At 43.8% G+C, this 24,210-nt stretch overlaps 1 protein-coding gene across 3 annotated transcripts; it reads left to right on the forward strand.

Moving 5' to 3' along the window:
• Positions 1–438: 438 nt before the first annotated feature.
• FAIM (Fas apoptotic inhibitory molecule) lies at positions 439–21,883 on the forward strand. Of its 3 annotated transcripts, XM_070577565.1 has the most exons (6): positions 999–1,131; positions 4,674–4,732; positions 6,347–6,479; positions 6,817–7,045; positions 18,255–18,304; positions 21,425–21,883. In XM_070577565.1, exons 2-6 carry the CDS (start codon positions 4,689–4,691, stop codon positions 21,572–21,574), a joined length of 606 nt encoding a protein of 201 aa, XP_070433666.1. In that variant the 5' UTR covers positions 999–1,131; positions 4,674–4,688; the 3' UTR covers positions 21,575–21,883. The 3 variants fall into 3 exon arrangements, with proteins under 3 accessions (XP_008517783.1, XP_070433667.1, XP_070433666.1); XM_008519561.2 differs by lacking the exons at positions 999–1,131; positions 4,674–4,732 and adding an exon at positions 439–881; XM_070577566.1 differs by lacking the exon at positions 4,674–4,732 and having other exon boundaries at positions 997–1,131.
• Positions 21,884–24,210: the final 2,327 nt, after the last annotated feature.

Consider the following 24,210-nt stretch of genomic DNA (forward strand, 5'->3'; position numbering starts at 1 on the left):
CAAGCCCAAGGGTGAGACAATCCTTCTTTACATTAACATCAAGCTGCAGAAGAAATTCCTCAGTGGGGCCTGGACACCCCTCCGCCCCCAGGGCTGCTGGGCCCTCACAACTCCTCCAGAATCTCTCCGCTTGTCTCTATTTTGTTGCTGGCCCTACTCTCCACGGGAACCAGTCACGGCTCTTCTCAGACGGCCCACTCGACAACCTTCCTCCTTCTCTACAGGTGACACTGTCTCCTCCTTAAAGTGAAAATCGAGGCCCCCTAAAACATTACCCAGGCCTGCTCTTCATTCATTCATTCAACAAATATTTATCCGAGCCGACTCCGAGCCTGCAGTGTGCAGTGAGGGAGACACAAAAGCGAGAGCAAAGCCGCCACGGTCCCGGCCTTCAGGGACCTCAGTCTACTGTTAAGTTACACAGCAAGCAGAAATTACACACACGATTGCACGCTCCGAAAGCAACTCAGAAGGAGAATTCCAGGTGCCGCAAATCTTAGGGGCCAGGAGAGTTTTCCTTAAGAAATGATATCTGAGGAACAATGTCGACAACAAAATGGAGGTTAACTAAGGCAAGAGGCGGGGAGGAGCGTGCAGGCAGAGGGAAGAGCAGCTGCTGAGGCCCTGGGGTCAGACGGAGCAGGCCTCCTGAGAGGACCTAAATGGAGCCGCGCGGGCAGGGGCTGCATCATACACGGGGCCTCCTGTCCCCCGCACGGGGGAACCAGAAGCCATAAAGAGTCTTCGAGGGGGCCCAGGGCTGCCCTTGCCCAGCGGGGCGTCCCCGGCGTCCCCAGCGCGCCGTGCCCCCCAGCCCTCGGCCGGTTCCCACCGCCACTGGCCGGCAGGACGACGGGAGGCGGCGCGGGACCGTTTCCCGGGTGCGCTCCAGGCCGGGCCTCGGCGGAGGCAGCGGGCGGGGCCGGGCGGCGAGGCGGGGGGCGGCCTGCGCGGGCACCTCGGGGACCCGAGCGCGACCAAGAGCCGCCGCGCCCGTCCTCGCGCCGCCGCGCTGTGGCCTCCGCGGAGCTGCGGCTGCTCTCGGCGGAGGGAGCCAGGCCCCGCGGCCCCAGGCGCTCGGTCGGCGGCCCCCGGGGCGGGGCCCGGAGCCTCCGCGGCCACGGCGTGCAGGTGAGAGCGCGGCCCGGGGCGGGCTGGGGGGTGCCCGGCAGCCAGGGGGCCCGTGCGGCCCCGGGACCCTCGGGACGGTCGGGCCGCGGCAGAGGCGGGGCCGGGGGCAGGCGGGGGAGCCCCTGCCCGGCCAGGCCCGGCGACCGGCGTCGGCCTCTCCCCAACTCTGCGGTTCCTCCTTGTCGCTGTGGCAAAGGTGGCGCAGGAAGGAAGCCCGGGAGGCGACCCTGCGCCCTGGAGGCAGCGCTGAACACTAAGGCGTCTCTCCTTAGCCCCGCTTCCCCTGTGAGCACGAGCGGACCGCAGTTTTGCAGAACCTGGATGGTGGCGTGCTGTAACTGGGCTGCTTTCTCTTAATAACACCTCACGCGCATGTGCCCGTGGCTTCCAGGGGTTTTCTGCGTCCTCTGTGCTGGCCGCGCTGACTGCGGGGCGGGGTGCCCGCCGCCCGGGCTTGGCGGTCGGTTTGTGGAGGGGCAGGACTGTGATTTACTCAACGGATTCCCTCCCTCACGGCGAACAGAAAGGTGGTTTTCGGTTTTTCGGTATTATAAAAAGCGGCTCCAGTGAGCACGGTTCCGGCTTGTTTGGGGGGCGTGATCATTTGCTTAGAGTGAATCCCTCATAAACCTTATGGTATCCGTTGCAAAATGATCCTCAGAAGAGCGTTTCTCGTCTTTGTCGCTCCCGTAGCGTTTGGGAATACCTGGCTCCAGGAGGTTCCTGGCCGACTTTGCTGGAGGCCCCAGTGCTTCGCAAGGGACGGGGCGTACAGTGTCAGCACCTGCTTGTTGAAGGGCGGCCTGCCTTGTGGCCGGCCTTGCCTAGAGCTTTTGCTGAAAAGGGAACTATCAGCACTTTAGTAATTTTAAAAACGAATTGTGTTCAACTTGGACAAACCAGTGCGGTCCCCAGTACAGTTAAACCTAAGTTAAGGGACAATTCAAGCTGGGGTTAGATGAACAGTGGAAACGTGTGAATATTTAAAGCCATACTCTGAAACATGGGTGTTGGGTTGCTAGGGAAAGGATTTTAAAAGATGACGGTGATGGGTACATCACTAGATACTCAAAAAGCTCTCTTTGAAGCCAGCTAAGAAATTTCAAATGAGCAACATCGTCCCCGACAATCAAAATAAATGGAATTTGTTTTCCATCCTTTTCATTTACATTTTAAAACTTTGCGCTAAAAGAAAGAGAATTTTTCTTTGTATTTATCATTTTCCAGTTTGATCACATGATCCTGAACATTAAGTGTGTGTATAAGAGTTTAAAAATGACAGCGGATTAATTCCTTTCTCCCAAGTTTTAAACCAAAGCTTTCCCTGGGCTTCCCACCCATTCGGCAGGGCTAGGATCCTTGTTCTGCGGCCCCCTCTGTCCTTTACTGCTCCTCTTTACAAGACACCCCCATGGCTGTGCGGTAGTCATCTTTGGGTCTCTCCAGAGTCCCTTCCTCTGAGCTTCGTGCCCAGCTGAGCGCCTGGCACAGAAGTGACTGATAACTCTTAGCGTACTGGACGAAGTTGGAATATGGCATGTGGTTATTAAGTCCAGTTGGTAACTTAGAGATCTGTGTGTGACACACATTTCTCATTCACATCAGTGAAGTAGAAATCAGGAACAAGGACAGTTGCGATCATCTCTTAGTTACAGGTACATTCCAGGAAACACAACCAGCAGAGCCACGGGGTCTCTTTTTTTTTTTATAACAACTTTGTTGAGGTATAATTCACATACATACAGTTCACCTATTTGAAGCATCTACAATTCAGTGTTTTTTTGTATATTACAGTATTAATTTTTTAAAGTTATGCTAAAACATATATAACATAGAAAGTGCCATTTTAACCATTAAGTGTACAACTCATTGGCATTAAGTACATCACAGTGTTGTGCAACCATTCACCACTGTCTATTTCCAAAACTTTTTCAACACCTTAAACAGAATACTCCATAAATAAGTGTTGAATGTACCAATGAATGTTGATAGTTTAGAGAAAATGTTTAAAAAATAAATGTGATCTTGATTTCCAACTCCCTTCTAATCTGTTGTGTTGTCTTCTATACTTCCTTGTGAAAAGTTAATATAATTAAGATGCTACCGTGCCTTATCTCAGTGTGATTTAGTAATGTTTGAAGTTCCTTGTAATGAAAAACTGGGCAGTCGTTTCAAGTTTGAATGCTGCATTACTGAACTTTCTAGAATAAAAGTTGTAGAACAAAACTTGAATGATATCCCTAGGTCCACTCTGACTTACAAAGGACGCCTTTCTCTTATGCTGTTTGGCTTACTCTATTGCTGTGTTTTCTCTTTGCTTTCATAGTTGCAGGATACCCTCCACCTTCACAGAAGGTATCTTAGGGCTTCTTAAGACTAGAAAAATCCACACATTTGTAAGGTGCTGATAAAAAAAACGAGGGATTTATTTTAGGTACAAAGTGTTTTGAATCTTTACCTAGTTTTTATTCTAAAATTCTTAACTTTTCTTTGCCTATTGGGTTGCTTTTCTGGCTGCTAATCTCTTCTTTAACATCTTTTTAAAAATAATTTGTGGCTTCTGGCTGTTTCCAGCCAAAGAAGGTTGGTAATCTCTCGTTTTTAACAAGGAGAGAGCACTCTTGGGCATCTATAGGGAAAAGGCTAGAGTAGATCTTGGGAGCAAAAAATGGCTGAGCCTGTTTTCCAACAGCTTTGGCAGGGGTATACCTGTTAATCCCAAGTCTTCAAATGTGGAGAGTTTCCTATGCATGTTAGTACCTGTGTGCTTCTGATTTCAGTAGAACTTAATTAGCACTACAGCCCACTCGCTGTTTAGTTAATTGAGCAGGAGTCCTGAGCTCTAGTTCTGGCTTGGGCCCTGCTAGTGACCTGAGCAAACCACATTACTTTTGGGGATTCCTTACTGGCACTAGTAAATTAAGTGGGCTTGTGTAGGTGGGTAAATTGTTTACTCTTAGAAAGCTAACTAGCTTGTCCCTGGCTGCTTCCTGGAAACTCAACATTTCTTTGAAGTTATCTAAAAAATAAATTTTTAAAATTATATATTCCACCCTAATATAGCTTTCTGAAATTTAATATGAAGATTGCATTTTAAATGTTACCACCCTGAAATGTTGGTGCTTCCAGAATATGCATTCTGTTTATCTTGGAGTTTTATGTATTCCCTGACCCACTGCCTCATACCCCTTGGGGCTTCTTGTGCCTCAATTTGAGAAGCGTGGGACCCAGAGGACCTCTAGGTCTCTTGCAACTCTGATGTGGTATAATACTTGAAGTAAACTGGAGTTTATTTTCTAGTTTTAGGAAATTATAAATCCATACTAGGGAAAAATTTTGGTCGATTTGCATGACTTCTTTCCCTGCAAATTAGAGATTGCAATTCTATTGTATGTAAAAGTTGTTTCATCAGAAACTGCATGCAATTTAAGAAATGGATTGCAAAGTTATAACAACCCTTTGCAGATATCATCTTTGTCGCTCTCATGCTTTCTTCGCTGCAATTCTGCTTTTTTCTTTCCTGGCTGCTAATTGGATTAAAGACTGTTTTGCCAACCATGGCATCTGGAGATGACAGTCCTATCTTTGAAGATGACGAAAGGTAAATGTCTTACATTACAATAAAACTAGCTTTTGGAACTTTCAAGATTGTTTTAATCATTCAAAAGAGTTATTTATCTAGGCTGCTTTTTTAAGGACACGTTTTGTAAGATTGCAGAATGCATGGTTTTGCTTTTCTGTATTTAGAACAAGTGTAGGAAACACCTGGCATGGCGGTGGCTGCCACTCATGTGGCATCTTTTCCCACGGGGTCCGGTTGTGAGATCTCCAAATCCCTCTCAGCACAGAGTTCTTGGAAATCACTTCAGAGTGGTATAAATCCATGTCTCGTCTCTGATTTAGAGGATACACAGGAGATCAGGGTGAATGAAGAGTCGGGCATAGTTGAGAGAACAGAATCTGGCACCACAGTCCTGGGTTTAACTCCCATCTGCCACTTTCTGTCACTGTGACCTTAGACAAGCCCTTGGCCGCTCTGTGCCTGTTTCCTCATCTATAAAATAGGGATAATAATAGCACCCATCTCATGTGAGGATTCTATGATTTAATATGTGTAAAACTCTTAGAACAGTGACTGACACACAGTAAGCACTTAATAGCTGTTAGCTATGATCTTTATTGCTCTAATGTTACATCTCTCAAAATGTTAATTACATATTATACATGCATTATTTATAATATGTATTATTCACATAGGACGCATATGTTATATATTTTATTTAAGAATACTAACATCAGGGGTCAGCCCCATGGCCCAGTGGTTAAGTTCACGTGCTCTGCTTCGGTGGCCCAGGGTTTTGCTGGTTTGGATCCTGGGCACGGACATGGCACCGCTCGTCAGGCCATGCTGAGGCAGCATCCCACATGCCGCAACTAGAAGGACCCACAACTGAAAATACACAACTATGTACTGGGGGGCTTTGGAGAGAAAAAGCAGAAAAAAAAAAGAAGATTGGCAACAGATGTTAGCTCAGGTGCCAATCTTAAAAAAAAAAATACTAACATCAAAAATATGTATTTAAGTTGTGCCAGAAACTTCTGACAAACAGAATCGTTTATTTTTTAATAAGATTTCCTATAATAATGATAATAATTACTATTTTCCATAGCATTTTTATCTCTATTATAGGACACGTCTTCCGTGACTTCTCTTTTTCTCAGTCTTTGTGTAATAAATTAGAACCTTTTTCTTAAAATGAATCTCTAGTTGCTGTTTTAAGTATGAAAGGTTTGGAGAGTTCTTGTTTTGGCGTGATTGCATCTGAAAAAGAAAAACCAAAATTAAATACTGCGCTTTGTAAGTGGAAGGAGGGAGAAGTACAGACTTTTTACTGACCTTTCCAAGCATTATTCTGTAGCCTAACTTAGAATACTGTGCTGGATAACCTGATAGATTCCTAATCCTATTAATATTAAGGTGACTTTGGGATGATCCGACTATAAACCCATAGATAGCAGTTTCATCTTAAAGGGAGAGTGCATGAGAGGCAGAAGATAGTTCCCTGAACTGTGAGGAGGATTTCTTAGACAATATCACTTTAATATTTTGTAATTCCAGGGGTTCTAGAAACCTGATGTTTCATCTTGCGAGGATTACGTGGTTATTCTATCACTGGTTTTGGCCGATTGTAATTGCTTTATTTTATTCCCTTAGCCCTCCTTATAGCCTGGAAAAAATGACAGATCTCGTCGCCGTTTGGGATGTTGCTTTAAGTGACGGAGTTCATAAGATCGAATTTGAACACGGGACCACGTCAGGCAAACGAGTGGTATATGTAGATGGGAAGGTAGGAAAAAATATGTTACTTCGTAAAGCGTGGCTTTGTTAATGTGGATTCTTCATTTGTGAATTCAAGGCTTTTCTCTTACAGTGGTTCTCTCTCTATTTGGGCCTGCATCATTTTGCTGTACAAAGCAAACTAATAATGGTTATAAAACTCATAAACTATAACCTCTAATGTTTGAACTTAAAATGCCTTTATTTTCTAATCTTTCCATCATGAGTTAATAAAATTACATCTAAGTAGCATGGCTATTTGCTCCCTTGAATTACATTATTTCTAAAATTAAGTATTAAATTTTCTTGCATTTGTGTGTTTTCAACTTTTGTATTTTATTACTTAGGAAGAGATAAGAAAAGAATGGATGTTCAAATTAGTGGGCAAAGAAACCTTCTGCGTTGGAGCAGCGAAGACAAAAGCAACCATAAATATAGATGCCGTCAGTGGCTTTGCTTATGAATATACTCTGGAAATTAATGGGAAAAGTCTCAAGAAGTATATGGAGAACAGATCAAAAACCACCAACACTTGGGTGTTACATGTGGACGGGGAGGACTTTAGAGTCGTCTTGGGTGAGTGAGTGCTGTTCTGCAGCATTTATCGGTTCTTTATGATGGCTGTTTCATTAGTTCCTCTAACTGTCCCGACCTTTTGTGGGAGCTGTGAATAGGAGAGAATAAGTGCAAGAGTATTTCTTTTTTTTTTCTTTTTGAGTTGTGGAATTACAAATTTTTTTAATTGAGGTAAACATTGGTTTATAACACTATATAAATTTCAGGTGTACATCATTATATTTGGATTTCTGTGTAGATTACGTCATGTTCACCATCCAAGGACTAATTACCATCCATCACCACACACGTGTGCCTAATAACCGCTTCACCCTTCTCCGTCTCCGCTTCCCCTCTGGTAACCACCAATCTAATCTCTGCATCTGTGTGTTTGTTTGTTGTTGTTTTTATCTGCTATTTATGGTGAGATCATACAGTATTTGACTTTCTCCCTCTGACTTATTTCACTTAGCCTAATACCCTCAAGGACTGCCCAGCTGCACTGTATTTCTCATGTGTCCTGTGTGGATGGAATGTTCATTTAATTGACTGATTTATATATAAAATATATGAGAACCATATAGTGATGGATTTGAGGATTATTTAAACTTGGATTAAAAAAGATTGATGTGGACATTTGTTATTATTTGATGTTTCTATTTAAAAGCATATCTAAAGGCAGTTGGAAATTTAAGATTCATCAGTAAGAACTTTTCTCTAGGTGGCAATAGGTTTAGGACTGCAGCAAGATCAAAATCGTCAAAGTCCAGATAAAGTAGATTAAAAAATAAAAAGTAATAAGCTGCTGATGTTTAAACTAAGTTCTGTTGTCACAGATTGCGATGTGTGTTCTCAGTTTCTATCAGGCCCACGAAACTTGGGAGACAAATATTTGCCAGTTACTACCTTATCTCTCTTCTGGTTACCCCTTTCTTATCACTAAGTTAAGACTGTTTAGATCATCTTGTTAATTCATTGACTGATTTATTTAGATAATATTGACACCTTCTAAGGCAGTTAGTGTAGCAAGCACTGAGGGTGCAGAGATGAAGAGACCTTGTTCATACCTCAAAGAGTCTGCAGTCTAGTCAAATGCTAGCAAATACCTCAAAAAAAAAAACTTGTAACAATGAAAATGTTTATCAAGTAATAAATACACATAGTTGAAAAATGAAACCAGAAACTCCTGTATAGCTTATTTATTGACGAAACTGGGTCAGTTTGTCTTGAAGAGTTTGCTGTGGTCTGGATTTTGTTGATGGCTTTCCTGTGATGTGCTTCTGTCTTTAATATTTCCTGTAACTTGGTAGTTGACTCTGAAGAATTGGTCAAGTTTAGGTGTGATTATTTTTTTCTGGCAAGACCACTTTATTGTTTGTTATATCAAGAGGCACATGGTGTTTATTTGCCAAGGATGTCGACAACCATCAATACCTAGTGCCTCATCCATTAACTCATTAGCAGTCGCCCAGTGCTGATACTCTGCTTCTCTCATTCCTTGCTCATTAGCTGGAATACTTCTATAATGAGAAACTTCCTGTCCTCTACTATTTGGTTACACAGAGGTATAATTTGCATAAGAAATGCAGGAGATCTTCTTATTTTCCCTTTATTTACCAATTTTCAGGATATTGAACTGGCTCCTTCTCCCCTAAAGGTGATCATTTAGGTTTGGTTTTTGTTTTTTAACTCATGGATTTAAACAATTTGATGTGTTTCAGTACTTCTTGAGTTATTATCCTTATTGATGCTCAGATTGTCCCATTTTTGGCCAATGGAGTGCTCTTTCGATTGGCCACTGAGCCCTTCTGACACATCCTTGGTAGACTGGCTGTTATGACAAGATGTTCTAGGCTCATTTTGAACATTTTCTACCCAGACCTGGAATCACCCATTTCTCCAAGAAGCCCTAGTTTCTGTTAGAGAAAAATGGTATTTCAAGAGCATCATGTGAGCATACGTTCAGAATGCTTATTCAGTATTTTTAGGTATTCGGTGGATGGAGCAAGGAAATTATATACATGCATAGACAGATAGATTAGATAGATAGGTAGATGGAGGGAGGAGGGAGAGACTTTTTTAGAGATAAAATAGGTTATGAGTTTGTACTGATCCTTGTAATTCAAATTCAGGAATACTAGGTTTTTAAATTTTTTATTTATTTTATTTTATTTTTTGAGGAAGATTAACATCTGCTGCCAATCCTCCTCCTTTTGCTGAGGAAGACTGGCCCTGAGCTAACATCCGTGCCCATCTTCCTCTACTTTATATGTGGGACGCCTACCACAGCATGGCATGCCAAGTGGTGCCATGTCTGCACTGGGGATCCGAACTGGGGACCCCTGGGCCGCCGAAGCTAAACGTGCACACTTAACTGCTGTGCCACCGGGCCAGCCCCGGGAATACTAGGTTTTTACTTAACCTTGGCTAACATCTGTACGTTCTTTCTTCCACACTGAGAATCCTGCTTCTCAAGGACACAGAGGATGATGCAATTAAAATATGATATAATTACTCCTTTGCTTTGTGCCGCCTTACATGCATAGTAGTCTCAGTTAACAACACAAGTACTACCATCGTTAATACTATTACCAAAAAAATTTAAAGCATTTTCTTGCATATCCTTTTCCAATTGTACTGTATCTACATTGTCAGAGCATACGGCCATTATACACTGTGCCCTTTCCCTTCCAACCCACTCTCAGTCCTATAAGTAAATATTTATCTCTTGCTTTGAAGTTATCGTATTGCTCCTGTCTCTGATCATTTGCTTGTCTGACACTTGTTCTCTAGTGCATTCCTTAGGACTACTAACGATGTTACTTGAGTTCTTGCATGCTGATGACATTTTTCTGTGTACTTTATACTTAATATTCTTGGCTCACATTTCCTTTCCTTAAGTATCTTAGATATATTACTCCACTTTCTTCTGGCATAAAGTGTTACTGTCAAAAAGTCTGATGACAATCTGATCTTCTTTCCTTTGGAAGTGCTTTGTCTTTGCCTCGTTTTACTAGAATATCTCAGAGTTTCCGCATACTTCCTCTACCCGCCCCCCTCAGTTTTCCCCATTATTAACATCTTGCATTGGTGTGGTACATTGGTGACAAATTGGCAAACCAATATTGACGTGTTATTAACTAAAGCTCATAGGTTACATTAGAGTTCACTCTTGCCTTGTGCAGTTCTGTGGGTTTTGCCAAATGTAAAATGTCCTGTATCCACCATTACAGTATCCTACAGAATTCTTTCACTGTCCTAAAAATCCCATGCTCTTACCTATTCATCCTTCCCTCCCCCCCGCCTCCCCCAGCCCCTGCAACCACTGATCTTTCTATTGTCTCTATAGTTTTGCCTTTTCCAGAATGTCACATAGTTGGAATCATACAGTATGTAGCTTTTTCAGACTAGCTTTTGTTACTTAGCAATGTGTGTTTAAGATTCTTCTATGTCTCTTCATGACTTGAACGCTCATTTCTTCTTCTTGCTGAATAGTATTACATTGTGCGGATATACCACAGTTTGTTTATCTGTTCACCTACTGAAGGACGTCTTGGTTGCTTCCAGTTTTTGGCAATTATGAATAAAGCTGCTATAAACATTTGTGTGCAGGTTTTTATGTGGACATAAATTTTCACATCAGTTGGGTAATTAACTAGGAGCTTGATTGCTGGATCATATGGTAAGAGTATGTTTAGTTTTGGAAGAAACCATCAATCTGTCTTCCAAAGTGGCTGTACCATTTTGCATTCCCACCAGCAATGAATGTGAGTTCCTCTTGCTCAGCATCCTTGCCAGTAGTGTTGTCAGTGTTTTAGATTTTAGCCATTCCAATAAGTGTATAATGATACCTCATTTTTTTTTAAAGATTTTATTTTTTTCCTTTTTCTCCCCAAAGCCCCCCAGTACATAGTTGTATATTCTTTGTTGTGGGTCCTTTTTTAGTTGTCACATGTGGGATGCTGCCTCAGCATGGCTTGGTGAGCAGTGCCATGTCTGCGCCCAGGATTCGAACCAACGAAACACTGGGCCACCTGCAGTGGAGGGCGTGAACTTCACCACTCGGCCACGGGGCCAGCCCCGATGCCTCATTTTAATTTGCAGTTTCCTAATGATGTGTGGTGTTGAGCACCTTTTCAATTGCTTATTTGCCGTCTGTGTATCTTCTTTGGTGACCTTTTTGTGCAGATCTTTTGCCCTCTTTTTAATTGAGTTGTTTGTTTTCTTATTGTTGAGTTTTAAGAGCTCTTTGTATATTTTAAATACAAATTCTTTATCAGATAAGTGTTTTATAAATGTTTTCTCTCAATCTGTGGTTTGTCTTGTCACCTTCTTTTTGATTTTTAAAAATTTACTCCTCTAGGGCTGGCTGGGTGGTGTAGTGGTTAAGTTCACATGCTCCGTTTCCACAGCCCAGGGTTTGTGGGTTTGGATCCCAGGGACGGACCTACACACCTCTCAGCAAGCCACCCTGTGGTGGCGTCCACATAGAAAACAGAGGAAGAAGATTGCCACAGACGTTAGCTCAGGAACCACCTTCCTCAAGCAAAAAGAGGAAGACTGGCAACAGATGTTAGCTCAGGGCCAGTCTTCCTTACTAGAAAAAAGAGTCCTCCTCTTCATCTTCTATTTCTGTTAAGGCAGTGTTTATTGTGTTTATTTGCTATGTGTTCCTTTTAGTTTAGTCTTCATTTCTGAAGTTATTTTTATTTTTACTTATAATTTTTTACTGAGTTCTTATTATTTCATTTCTCAGAGTTTTTCTAATTCTTATTTATGTTATTACATATCTTGTATGGTTTTCTAAATTTCTTTTAGCTCATTTTGAAACAGTATTTTATAGTTTTGTCTTTTTTGTAGGCATGTCTTTCTGATGCTTTTATTATCTGTAATGATGTCTGTTCTTTTTCCTTATAACTTTTTATGGAGCTAGAGCTCAATACCTTTCTTTGCTCATTTTTATATGAACTTAGTCTTCCTGAATTTGTAGAAGAGAGTGTGGTTGTGGACAACTTCATAAACGTCAGGCTCTAGAATTCCCCTTTCCATTGTTTTTGGATAATGTTAAAAATCAAGGGCGTACTTCCCAAATGCATGCCATATTCCCTTCCCCATTTTTCCTTAGGTCTTCTCCTTCTTTTGCTCTAGTGTCCCTGAGCTGCTCAATGTGGATTCTCTTCCCAGAAGTTTCTTCTTGGCGTGGCGTTTTGTACTGGACGTAGCTTTGGCTGGTTAGTTTTGTGGGGTCATTGGGCCAGACTGCTCCAGACTTCTGCATGCTCCTCCTGTACTCCAGCCACCGTTAGAGTGTGTAAAACCCCTTCCGTTTCAGTTGCTCTTCACAAACTGGCCCCCCCCCAACTTTCCAGGTAGGACTGGGACAGCGTTTGGGGGACTCTTAGGTCCATCACAGGCCCTGTTGCCCCTCCTGCTTTCTTCTGCACAGGTGCCCATCCTACCACTGCAGGTCATGTGGTTGTCCATGGTTCCCCCACCTGTTGGTGTTGTGGATACTGGCCATGGGCTTTTGGTTTGGTTATGTTACCCTGTCTATTTTTTTGTTTTTTTGGTTTTCTTTTTGAGGAAGATTAGCCCTGAGCTAAGTGCTGCCAATCCTCCTCTTTTTGCTGAGGAAGACTGGCCCTGAGCTAACATCCATGCCCGTCTTCCTCTACTTTATACGTGGGACGCCCACCACAGCATGGCATGCCAAGCGGTGCCATGTCCGCACCCGGGTGGCGAACCCCGGGCCACCCGAAGTGGAACGTGCGCACCCAACCACTGCGCCCCAGGGCCGGTCCCGCCCTGTCTGTTTTAATGGAGGGAGTTAGGGGACAGTAAAGAATCTTGCCCCTGCTGCCACTACCAGCATCTTCGTCATCAGCTTGTAGATTTACCTCATGCCCGTCGTGTCAGACGAGGCTGTAAGCAGTGCGCGTTTCCCTGCCTGGACCTCCGTCTCCTCTGCTTTTGGTTTTACATCACAAAGTCGTTAATATTTGCATTCTGTTCTGCAGCCATGATTAAGTCTTGTTTGTTTTTTCTACAGATTGATGCTAAAATTAAAAGCCAGTAAAGAGCATTTATATTATTATGATTATATAAGCATTTTTAGGGTGGGCTGTGGTTACATTCTTTCTCTACGTTGTCACACCCCCCGTGCCACTCAAAGGAAGTTGTTTTCAGTCATGGTCAAATGGGTTTTCTGTTTTATAATCTACCAGTCGCTCGAAATTATACCTCATTTTAGTCTGCTGCATAGTCGGACCATGATTTTTCTGTACAGTCTTTTTGTTTTTCTAGGCTTTCCTGATTGCCTTTGTGTTTTCTTATTGGAAGGGGATGTGTATCTTTGCTCATATTCCAATGTCTGTTAGCATTTTTACTCATGTTATCTATTGCTTGGAATTCTTTTCATTCTTAAAGACGATGTTCTCGGGTGTCTGTTGACTTCCTGTTTGAAACTAGATGGGTTGCCTTCCAGCCGCTGCGTGGCGGCCAGCGCCCTGGTGTCGTGGAGCTCCTGGTTTAGTTCCTCAGTTATGGAACCCCGCAACTCCCCGCTCACTTTTGTTTACTGGTAAATATCCTTAAGTAATTTCCTAATAAAAGGTGCCTAGGAGATAAACATTACTTGGCCCTCATGCAAAATTGGTATTTCTGCTGATTATAGAGTTTTAGCTTCAAAATAATTTTTTCTCCGAATTTTTTAAAGCCTTGTTTCAGTATCCTGTGTTCGCCATTGTTTTGAATGAGAAGTTTTGTGCCAGTCTGAATCTCTTTTTTTTTCTTTCTGGAAGCTTTTGGCGGTTCGTCTTTATCTTTCATAATGATGTGTTTAGAGTTGTAGTGGCTCAATCTACAATAAATTTGGAGAACATTCCATCTTTGCTTACGAATGGAAGTTTTCGTTTTGAAGGGATTAGAATTAGTGTCAACACTTTTTTTTTTTTTTAAATGGGTACCTGAGCTCACATCTGTTAACAATCTTTTTTGTTTGTTTGTTCTTCTTCTCCCCAAGGCCCCCGGTACACAGTTGTGTATATTTTAGCTGTGGGTCCTGCTAGCCGTGGCATGTGGGATGCCACCTCAGCATGGCCTGACGAGCGGTGCCATGTCCGCGCCCAGGATCCAAACTGGTGAACCCCTGGGCTGCTGCAGTGGAGCGTGCGAACTTACCCACTTGGCCATGAGCAGGACTCTCAACACATTGTAACATATTGGGTTTCATATGATGAAGCCAAGCCTTTGAAATACTTTTAGGCACTTAATCAGCTACTTCACCAACATTGTAATACAATTGATATGGATTTCCATAGGTGAAATGACAGAGACTACGTAGGCCATGCCTAGCTTATAGCTAGTTTTCTCTAACTGCCCGGGAAGCTGCCTATCCACTGTGACTTCTCTTAGTCCTTTACAACTCCTCTTCTCCTGCTTCCCCCATCTGCCTTCACTCTGCTCTGTCCATTTGCAGCCCCTCATGAGCCTGAAAGGGAGATGAAGGTCAGCCCAAATTTGTCCCTTTTGCTGCTTGTCTGAAAGGGACCTTGATAAAGGGACAAGGCCAGTGTCATTGACTGAGGTGAGGGCAGAATTACCTAGAGTATTCATGTTGCTTGAACTTCTGCTTCCAAGATCCACCAAACCCCAGACTCTTCTGCCTAAGGCCTGTGTTTTGCAGATGAGTGATGAAGAAAGCAGGTCCAGCATCAGAGCTGTGTGACGGGCACATTCCTTAACCTCCGAGCCCTGGTCTCCTCGGCTGTAAAGTGGGGATAGTGATAGTGTGTCCCTCACGGAGCCGGGTGGATGTGCTTTAACAGAGTTAGTACAGGTAAACACTTAGCAGTGTTTCTCACACAGTCAGTTCTTTCACAGTATTATTTGTGGTTATTGTTACAGGCAAAGAAAGGACTTATCTAGGGTCTTAGGGTGAAAGTGACCTACATATTATATGACAGATTTCAAATAACAATATTATATAATTTTCTAAATTTTATATTGAAAAGTTAGAACAAGGCCAGAAAAAGCTCTTAATAACAAAAACAGTATGATTTACTGAGGCCATATTCTGTGCCAGATACTACGCTAGGCACTTTATTTCTAATCCTTCTAACAGCCTGCAAGAAAAGTGGTGTCGTCTTCTTTTACCCATGAGGAGACTGAGGCTAATGGAGGCTCAGGGTGGTGCTGCCCTGACCAAGGAGACTGCTGGTAAATCGTGAAGCCGGGGTCTGAACCCAGGGCTCTCCGACCTCAAAGATCACGTACTTCTTTTTCACCACCCGAAGGATATGAGGCACACAAGGGGACCAAAGATAGCATGGGTTAGCATTGTTCGGTCTGGTAGTCAACACACTACTGAACATCATGGGAGGAAAAGAAAGACAGCAAGAGGGAAGTGCTGTTATGATGAAGCTTCACATTGGGAGGAAGTTGTCTTTCTGTTCTGAAACTGTGCCCTTCTGTGCAAGCATTTACAGAACATACCTGCTCGGGACTCGTCTGTAGGCTCCCCCGCCATTGGTCATGTGGGCTGAGGGAGTCTGCAGGCAGGCGGAGGAGAGGCTCCCACGTGAACATGTGCCAGGACCCGCTGCGGTTCATGGGATCCACTGCTGGGCCGTGATGAGCTCATACTTCGTCAGGCAGATGGGTTCTTTTATCAACGTATCTTTCTGAACAGGTGATATACTCACGTGATTCGGAAATCAAGATGATACAGAAAGACACATTGAGAAATCTCGCTTCCACTCCTGCTCCCATCCACCCTGTTTCCCCATAAAGATAGCCATTTTTTTTTAAGATTTTATTTTTCCTTTTTCTCTCAAAGCCCCCCGGTACATAGTTGTGTATTTTTAGTTGTGGGTCCTCCTACTTGTGGCATGTGGGACGCCGCCTCAGCGTGGCCTGATGAGCAGTGCCGTGTCCACACCCAGGATTTGAACTGAGAGATAGCCATTTTTAATAGTGAGTCTTTCTAGTGTGTCTTTATTCAGACTCAAGCAAATACAAATATTTTATTACTTCCTTGTTACATAAAAGCATCCTGCTTGTGACTCTGTAGTATATTCTGAAGATCCTTTTATATCAGTACATAAAGAACTTTCTCATCTTTTTTATAGCTGCAGAGTAAATTTCAAAAGTAAATAAAATAGTTTATTTAACTCATTCCCGAATGATGGGCCCTTGGGCTTTCTTTCCTCTGTTGTCAGCATAAGCAGTGCTCCCTGCGTAGCTTTGTTCGCACGCCTCTCGGAATACAGTGCGCGTGTCGCGTTAGGATAAATTCCCATAAGTTGGAAAAGGGGAAGCCTTGCAGTTATCATCGTAGTAGGTTTTCCCCCCACCCATGGGGCTTTTACAGTTTTGTACTCTCGCTACCTGCGTGTCCACAGCTTCTCCAACAGAGCCTGTTGTCAGAGTTTGGGATTTTTGATATTCTACTAGGTGAAACATGGTATTTCAGGGTTGTTTCTATTTGCCTTTTTCAACACCGAGCGAGGGAGAGCGCCTTTTCCTCTGCGTGTTTCTCTCCTGAGAATGCCTGTTCGTGTCCTTTGACTCATTTTCTTTTGGGTTCTTGGTCTTTTCTCCTTGGTTGCTAGGAGCCCTTACATTACCAAGATTAGCCCTTAGTCTGTGCTGTGAGTCTCAGATATGTTTTCCCAGTTTGTCATTTATTGTATGACTTTGCTTATATGTGTGCCTGGTTTTTTAAATCATGCAGAAGTCTTTTTTACTTTTATGTAGTCAGATTCATTCCATATTACTTTTATGGCTTCTGGATTAGTGGTGTTCTTCAGAGGCATGTTAGTAATAGCTATTGTAGAAAATCTGAGGATGTGCACAGGTCTAGTAGGCACATTAAATAAAATTCCAATTTTCACCACCCTCGTGGTTCGCTTTAGGCCTGTGTGCTCTGCTCATGTGTTGGGACATGCTGGGTTTCCCTGCAGCTGTGCCTGTGGACGCTTCCCACTCAGGCTGCCGTTGGGGTGACCCTGCCTGTGTCCCCTGGGCCCCTCTACGTTTCTCTGTCTCCCTCTAGCGCAGCTCAAAGGCCTTTCTGCATTCTCTGAGTGAGGCTCCCATCTCGAGTTGTGGGGAGAAGAGAATCCACTTTAGACCGTGTTCCTGGAGTAGACGGCCTGTCGGAGTCAAGCCCCTGACTGATGCCCCAACCTGGACTCCCGGGGGGCTTTTTTTTAATGATTTTATTTTATCTTTTCATTTTTATTTTTCCTTCTTCTGTCCAAAGCCCACCCGGTACATAGTTGTATATTTAGTTGTGGGTCCTTCTAGTTGTGGCGTGTGGGACACTGCCCCAGCATGGCTTGATGAGTGGTGCGAGGCTCGCGCCCAGGATTTGAACCACCCAAACCCTGGGCTGCCGAAGCGGAGCACGTGAACTTAACCACTCGAACACAGGGCCAGTGGTTAAACTCCCAGGTGGGTTTTTGACCTCTGGGCTCCTCATGCACACACAGGTCACACACACAGGTCACACTTCTCTCCCGTCTTAATAGTAACACCCAAAGCTCATCCTCTGGCTGCTTGAAGTGCAGACTTCTCCCCTCCATTCCCCGGGACATTAACATTCACAAGCCAGTCTGGGGATCCTCCCCCCAAAATGCACTTGCTTTTGTGCACACACACACAAATACACACTTCCCTGAAGTGAGCTGTGGCAGCTTAACCAATGCCCACATGTTTCGTGGCAGCACTGTGCTCTGTGGCGTCAGCACTCTACTCACACAGCTGAGTCCACAGTACATTTTTCCTTGTGATCCAATAATTTTCCCCCAAAGTGAAACCATTTGGGGAAAATAAATAGAGACAGTGAAATGAATAGCTATTATCATGCGATCTCCTTTGAACCCACGGCAGCCTTTTTTGGTGGTCTCCCTGTGCCGTCACCTGGGGAGGCGGGGGCGTCATCTGATCACGGACAGCGTGGAAAGGTCCCTCCTCGCCTTCATGGGTGTGCATCCTCCGTCAGAGACTGCGCTTCACTGTTTATTTTGTTTAACAAGGCTTCGAACAAAGAACCGACACTTCCTTCAAATTTAGAAGAATTTCAAAGCCATGAAAAGTATTGAGTTTTAGATATTAATGGAGTTTTAGAAATCTAGTGTATCAAACTTTTTTAAAATAATAAATATCAAGAGTTAACTTTATCTTTAAATCGTAGATTATAATTTTTTTAAATTTGTTACTTTTACAGAAAAAGACACTATGGATGTATGGTGCAACGGTAAAAAAATGGAGACAGCAGTAAGTTGACTTTTTGATTACTCTTAGCACCATGTGTATAAGTTACCATTGAAATGTTGCTGTGTTTCCTAATTATGGAGATTTTATAATTAAAAAAGGTCCTCTTGGTTGAAAACAAAAAAGAGATTAAGTACTCCGGATACCAAATTCTGAAGACCCTCCCCAGACGGTGCCTGGGGCAGTGAGAGCGTGGAGACGACTGAGGCTTTGAGCTGGTACACCTGCCCCTCCGCCCTTCCTCTCCTGGACCGGGCTGTAGCCTAGATTCCCGTGTGAAAAAATTCCTCCCCCAACAGTGGGCATGCTGTGTTTATCCATGTTTATACCACTGCTTCTCAAACTTGCATGCACAGAAATCACCTGGGATCTTGTTAAAATGCTAAGTGTGACATTTCCCCAGGTGATGCCAAAGCTGCTGGGCCCCAGGTCACACTGAGACTCAGAAGGCTCCACGCCACACACTCAACACAGGTGGTAATTTTCTAAAAGCAAAGTTTCTGAAAAAGAAGTGATGCACACAATGTGAGATGACACACAGCAGACAGGAAGAGTCACCATCAGAAACCCCAGAGACAGGTGGAACTGGTAGACTGGCAGTCAAGATGCGGGAGAAACAGGCTGCCCCACTCATGGAGGCCGAGCGCGCTGCAATCCCCATCTCGACCCCAGGACATTCTGCTTTTGCTCTCAGCTGCTTGCACTGTCATGATTGTGGGTGGGATGAATATAGGCGTGACTTTCAAGCGAGAATCACAGTGGTGTGCACGGCATGGGGAGAAAGTGGGAGCAGAAGAGACCGTCGTGGGAAGCAGGGAGTGTGGGACCAGGAGCTGAAATCACTGGGTGGAAATCCCCATGTGATCTGTGGCGAGCAGGGGGCACTCTCGCAGGCCCCCGCCTTTCACGCTGGCTTCAGACGTGAACGCCAGGGCTGGGTTGGAGAGCTCCTCTTGGTCACACTTCAGCTAGCTGCACATTGTGGTTGCTGCCGTTATCCCCTTAGTCTGTTACAGGTAGGGAGGTGAGGAGAGGCGCCCGGAGGGAAGGGCAGAGAAACTACCTAGAACCTGCTGGGCCCTCTAGCTGTCTGCTTCTCAGGAAGCCGAAGCCAGACTCCAGAGTTACAAAAATGAATGCTTTTGTTTTTCTTAATCCGGGTGTTAATTCTCGAAGGGAGATTTAACCTGGGCTCACTCAGAATTGATCTTCGGAGCTTGAGCCACTCTCTGGGTTAGACCTACTGATGGAGACTTCTGTGCGGAGACGTTCGGGAGCTCGGCGATATTTTCTGGACCCTTTTAGGACAGTTTCATTTTCCATTAACGTGGGTTGGGTACCTACTGTGTGCCCAATGCCACAGCTGGCGTTCCTTCCTGTCCTTTCTTTTCTACCTTGGAATTCTCTAGATGGAGAATCAGCAATTTTGAATCATGGTCCCTCCCCCCTTCAAGGAATTCTCCAGTGCAAATGTAAAGAGAATGTTGTTTCATGGTATTAAAAGTGTGGTTGTAAGTGAGTAAGAAGTTGAAAATAATATTCACTCACAGTGTCTTTGTTCCGCGGTAGTGGACGGGAACCCACGAGCGTTTGAGTAATAGTTCCTTCTAAGCCAGCTCCCTCCTCATTGTAACTAGCTTGCAGGGCATTTGGGGCAGCTCCGTATCCAGGCAGCCTTCCCCAGTACTATGCACACCTTTTCTTGCGGCCTGTGAGTGACAGCTCATTTTCTCCGTTGTCTTTTCATCTCAAAGCATCGTGACCAAGACTGTGCATCTGTCAGATTGCCAAGAAGCTACTTACGGGGATGGTATTGCTCAACCCTTGCCCTGCCCTCTAAGTTGATTTTTGCAGAAGCATGGCCTAAAGGCTGTTTTCAAGGCTCCATATAAAGAGTGAAAAGCACACACTGCGCTCCAGGACCAGTCCATCCGGTCCTGTGGTGGCATTCAGTACACCTCCCAGAAGGAGCCACTGGCCAGGTTCTTCTCAGAGCTGGGGCTGAGCTTCTCTCCCAACACAGCCCGTGCTTTCTTGGTTTAGATGTCAGCTGTGGGACTTTGCTCTTTCTGCTTTGGCTGCCAGGGAGCTCACAGACAAATCTTAAGTCTGATTGTGGCTTCTTTGTTGCCTGGCGTAATTCACTTTTATCCTCTAAGCCTCCTCTTCCTCCCTTCTCTCTACTACTTGGCCCCTATCTTTTTACTCCAGATCAGTGCCGTTCAATAGAAACATGAGCCACAGGTGTGAGCTTCAGATGGAACTTCCTGGTAGCCACAATACAAAGTTTTAAGATGAAGTTTATTTTAATAATATATGTGATTTAAATCAGTATATCAAAAATACTATCATTTAACATGTGATCAATATAAAAGTTTTTAGTGAGTTATTTTGCTTTCTTTGTTTCACACTAAGTCTTCCAAATCCAGCGTGTATTTTATACTTACACAGCGCATCTCCTTTCAGACTCAGCACATTTCAAGGGCCCGGTTGCTGCCTGTGGCTAGTGGCTCCTGTGCTGGCCGGAGCAGGTCTAGATTTAGGAGTGTTGGGTTTCAGGTTCTCTGTGTATTTTATTGTAAGACACCTTAGAACCCCAAGGACTCAGATCTTCAGAGCGGTTAAGAACACTCCATCCCTCTGACTGGGGCCTTCGGCAAGTTATTTAACCACTCTGTGCCTCAATTTCCTCGTCTCTGAAAGGAGGATAATGATGGCCCCTCATCAGGGTTATTGTGAGGTCACAATGAGGTAGCGCATGCGCGCTGCTCCTGGCGTAGCATGAGTGACTAGTCAAGGCTTGCTAGCGTGTTTACCGCTTTTACTTTTGAAGATAATCTGTATGTCTGCATAGTAGGTATTATAAACACACAGCCATGAGGTGTGTAGTTTTTTCCTCTGAAACTTAAGATTCTTAAACATTGTAGGGGGGGGCAAAAAAGAAACCTTCGATTCTTAGCAGAAATGTAAAAACATCAAAATATCAACTTCTAAGTTTAATTTTGCAAAGCTTAACATTTAGCTAATACGTACTTTATTATTCCCCCTTTGACATGGTGTTAACGTTCTAGACAAAGACAGATGTTTCTGGCACACTAATTCCTCCTCCTTTTGTCGGCCCAGGGTGAGTTCGTAGATGACGGGACCGAAACGCACTTCGGTCTGGGGAAGCACGCCTGTTACATAAAGGCCGTGAGCAGCGGGAAGCGGAAGGAAGGCATTGTTCACACGCTCATCGTGGATAACAGAGAAATCCCAGAGGCTTCTGGGTGACTTCATGTTCATGAATGTTAATCTTGAGAAGTAAAGATCAGGACTTTTAAATTACTGTGGTAATTAAATATGTTCAGTATGTACTTCTCAGTACATTTAGTCTGCCATGTCCTTAGTTTTTAGTTACTTGAATCTGTAATGTTCCAAGGGTCAGAAAAAACCAAAAGAATTATGTACAATCATAAAAATTCCAATTTACTTTGTAAATAATGTAAAATGTTTTAAAGCCAAATGGAAAATAAGATATGGACCAAAATCACTAATGTTTTACAAGGGGAACTTTTACTATAATAAATACTATGAAACAAAGTTGGTCCTGCTTCCTGGTGTTTCTAAAAATGGATGTCTGCATATATTTTTAACCTGTTCAGCTAGGTTGTCTCTTGTTCAAAGCAGTTGGTACATAATTATATGATTAGTTTAATTGGAGAAAATGAGGAACATTTTCTAACTGGAAATTTAATATTAAGGAAATGTCAAATAGTGACACATAAGAATTTAATTAAAAATGGGTTTCTGAAGATGTAGTTGTTTTGTGTAATCAGCATGGTGAGGACAAGCAAAACAAGAGGAAGAAGCAAACCTCTACCGAGACTGCACAGCTGCATCCTCAGGCATGTTTAAAAAGGCAGGGCTGGGGGCCGGCCCGGTGGCGTAGTGGTTAAGTTCAGCGCACTCTGCTTCGGCAGCCCAGATTTGCGGGTTCAGATCCTTGGTACAGACCTACACTCGTCAGGCATTCTGTGGCAGCAGCCCATGTATAAAGTGGAGGAAGATTGTTCCTCCAATGTAACAGATGTTAGCTCACGGCTGATCTTCCTCAGCAAAAACAAAAAAAGTCAGAGCTGCATTCTTCTGTCTGGAAATAGCACCCGTGTCAGTGCTCTTTGACTAAAGCATGCCCACCCAGGCAGACTCGCTGAGATGCCAAGTCAGTACGGTAAGTGCCCGAGATCGTTGGTTTCGGTACTCTTGTCTGAAGGTCTTTCAAGGCAGGATATGGTTCAATAGTAGAGTCTTTTATTGGAGCATTTCATATCTATTATCACGTAATCCTCCATGAGAGGAGAATTCTCCATTTTCTAGACTTTCTCTGTCCAATGGGGTAGCCATTAGTCATGTGGCTATTTAAGTTAAATTAATTAGAATTAAATACTATGAAAAATTCAATTCCTCTATCACGCTAACCACATTTCAAGTGCTCAGTAGTCACAGGCTAGTGGCTACCATATTGGACAGTGCAGATACAGAACATTTCCATCCTCGTACCAAGTTCTCTTAGACAGCACTGGCCTGGATACTTTGTCTCAAGTTTAGTGAGTTGCTCAGTACTGGCATAGGCAAGATTTTAAACCCAGGTTTTCCTGACACTAAAACCCATGCCCTTTACTACCATCTCCCTGCCACTAACATATTTCTAAGAGATTTGGGGCTGAACAGAGGCACAACCAGGTTCTACCACCAGGAAAGAGCAACTGAGGGGCAGGACAGCAGAGAGAAGATGGCTCAGACAGGCCAAGGCCAGGCAGGCAACGTGCTTGATGGCAGAGAGAGCGTATGAAAATTTGCCTTGACTACTTGCTTCCTGCAACATCTTTTTATTTTGAAGTCTTCCCACCCGGCAGGTCAGCAGACTACCTTTACAGAAACTCTCCCTCTGCTCTCCCCGTTCCACCCCCCAGCTCTGCTTCATTGCCCCTGGAAGACCGGGAGAGGCGCTAAGGGGAACTCTGCTGAAGCGTGTAAAACTCACATTTGGGTTTGTTTTCAAGGGTTTGAGTGTTGTGGTTTGTTTTCATTTCTCTTGAATAAAGGGCTTCTTTTAATGGTCATATTTTATCTGGTACAAAAAGGGTTTTGTGCCATGTCCAAAAGCAAAGCCATTAATTTCAGGCACTTTGTTTTGAAATCTGGTTATTAGAGGTCAAAACATGTGCTTTCCAGTGTGTGTCAGGTACCTCAGCAAACACTTGGGGACACAGTTTGTTGGGTCTTTGTGAGACCCACCCTTGGGAACGCAGCCTTGCCTTTGACTGGTGAACCCTTGTTTTGTTCTGTTAATTCAAAGCAGCATGGCAGTGTGGGAGGAGTACAGCCTGGGCTTGAAGTTTGGCAGAGCAGGTTAAGTTCTTGAGCCTCCGTTTCCCCATCTTAAAAAATGAGGCTATTTTGTTTTGATTGTTTAATGAGATATTTCAGACATACAAAAAATAGAAAATAACAAACAGTTGTATTATTCAACTGGATGTACCTATCACCCAGTTTGAAGCATTAGAGGACAACTGAAGTGCCATGGACCTCCCTGTTCCCATTCTCCTCTCTTGCCCAAGTAATAACTGCTGTGAATTTCATGTTCATCATTCCCATGCAAGTCTGTATTGTTTTTCTATATAGGTATATATCCCTAAACAATATACAGTATTATTTTAAATTTTAAATATCATATTCTACATATCCTTTTTGCAACTTGCTTTTTCCCCACTCAGCAGTTTGAGAGACTCACCTAGGTTGGTATGTCTAACTCCAGTTCCCGTAACTCTTGCATTCACCCACACGAATGTAGCCATCCACACGCCTCGGTGGTTTCCAGAGGATCGTTAGTACCATCAGTGCTCTAATGAACATCTTCGCGTATG

Source organism: Equus przewalskii, chromosome 15 (assembly GCF_037783145.1).
Source record: "Equus przewalskii isolate Varuska chromosome 15, EquPr2, whole genome shotgun sequence".
Lineage (NCBI taxonomy): Eukaryota > Metazoa > Chordata > Mammalia > Perissodactyla > Equidae > Equus > Equus przewalskii.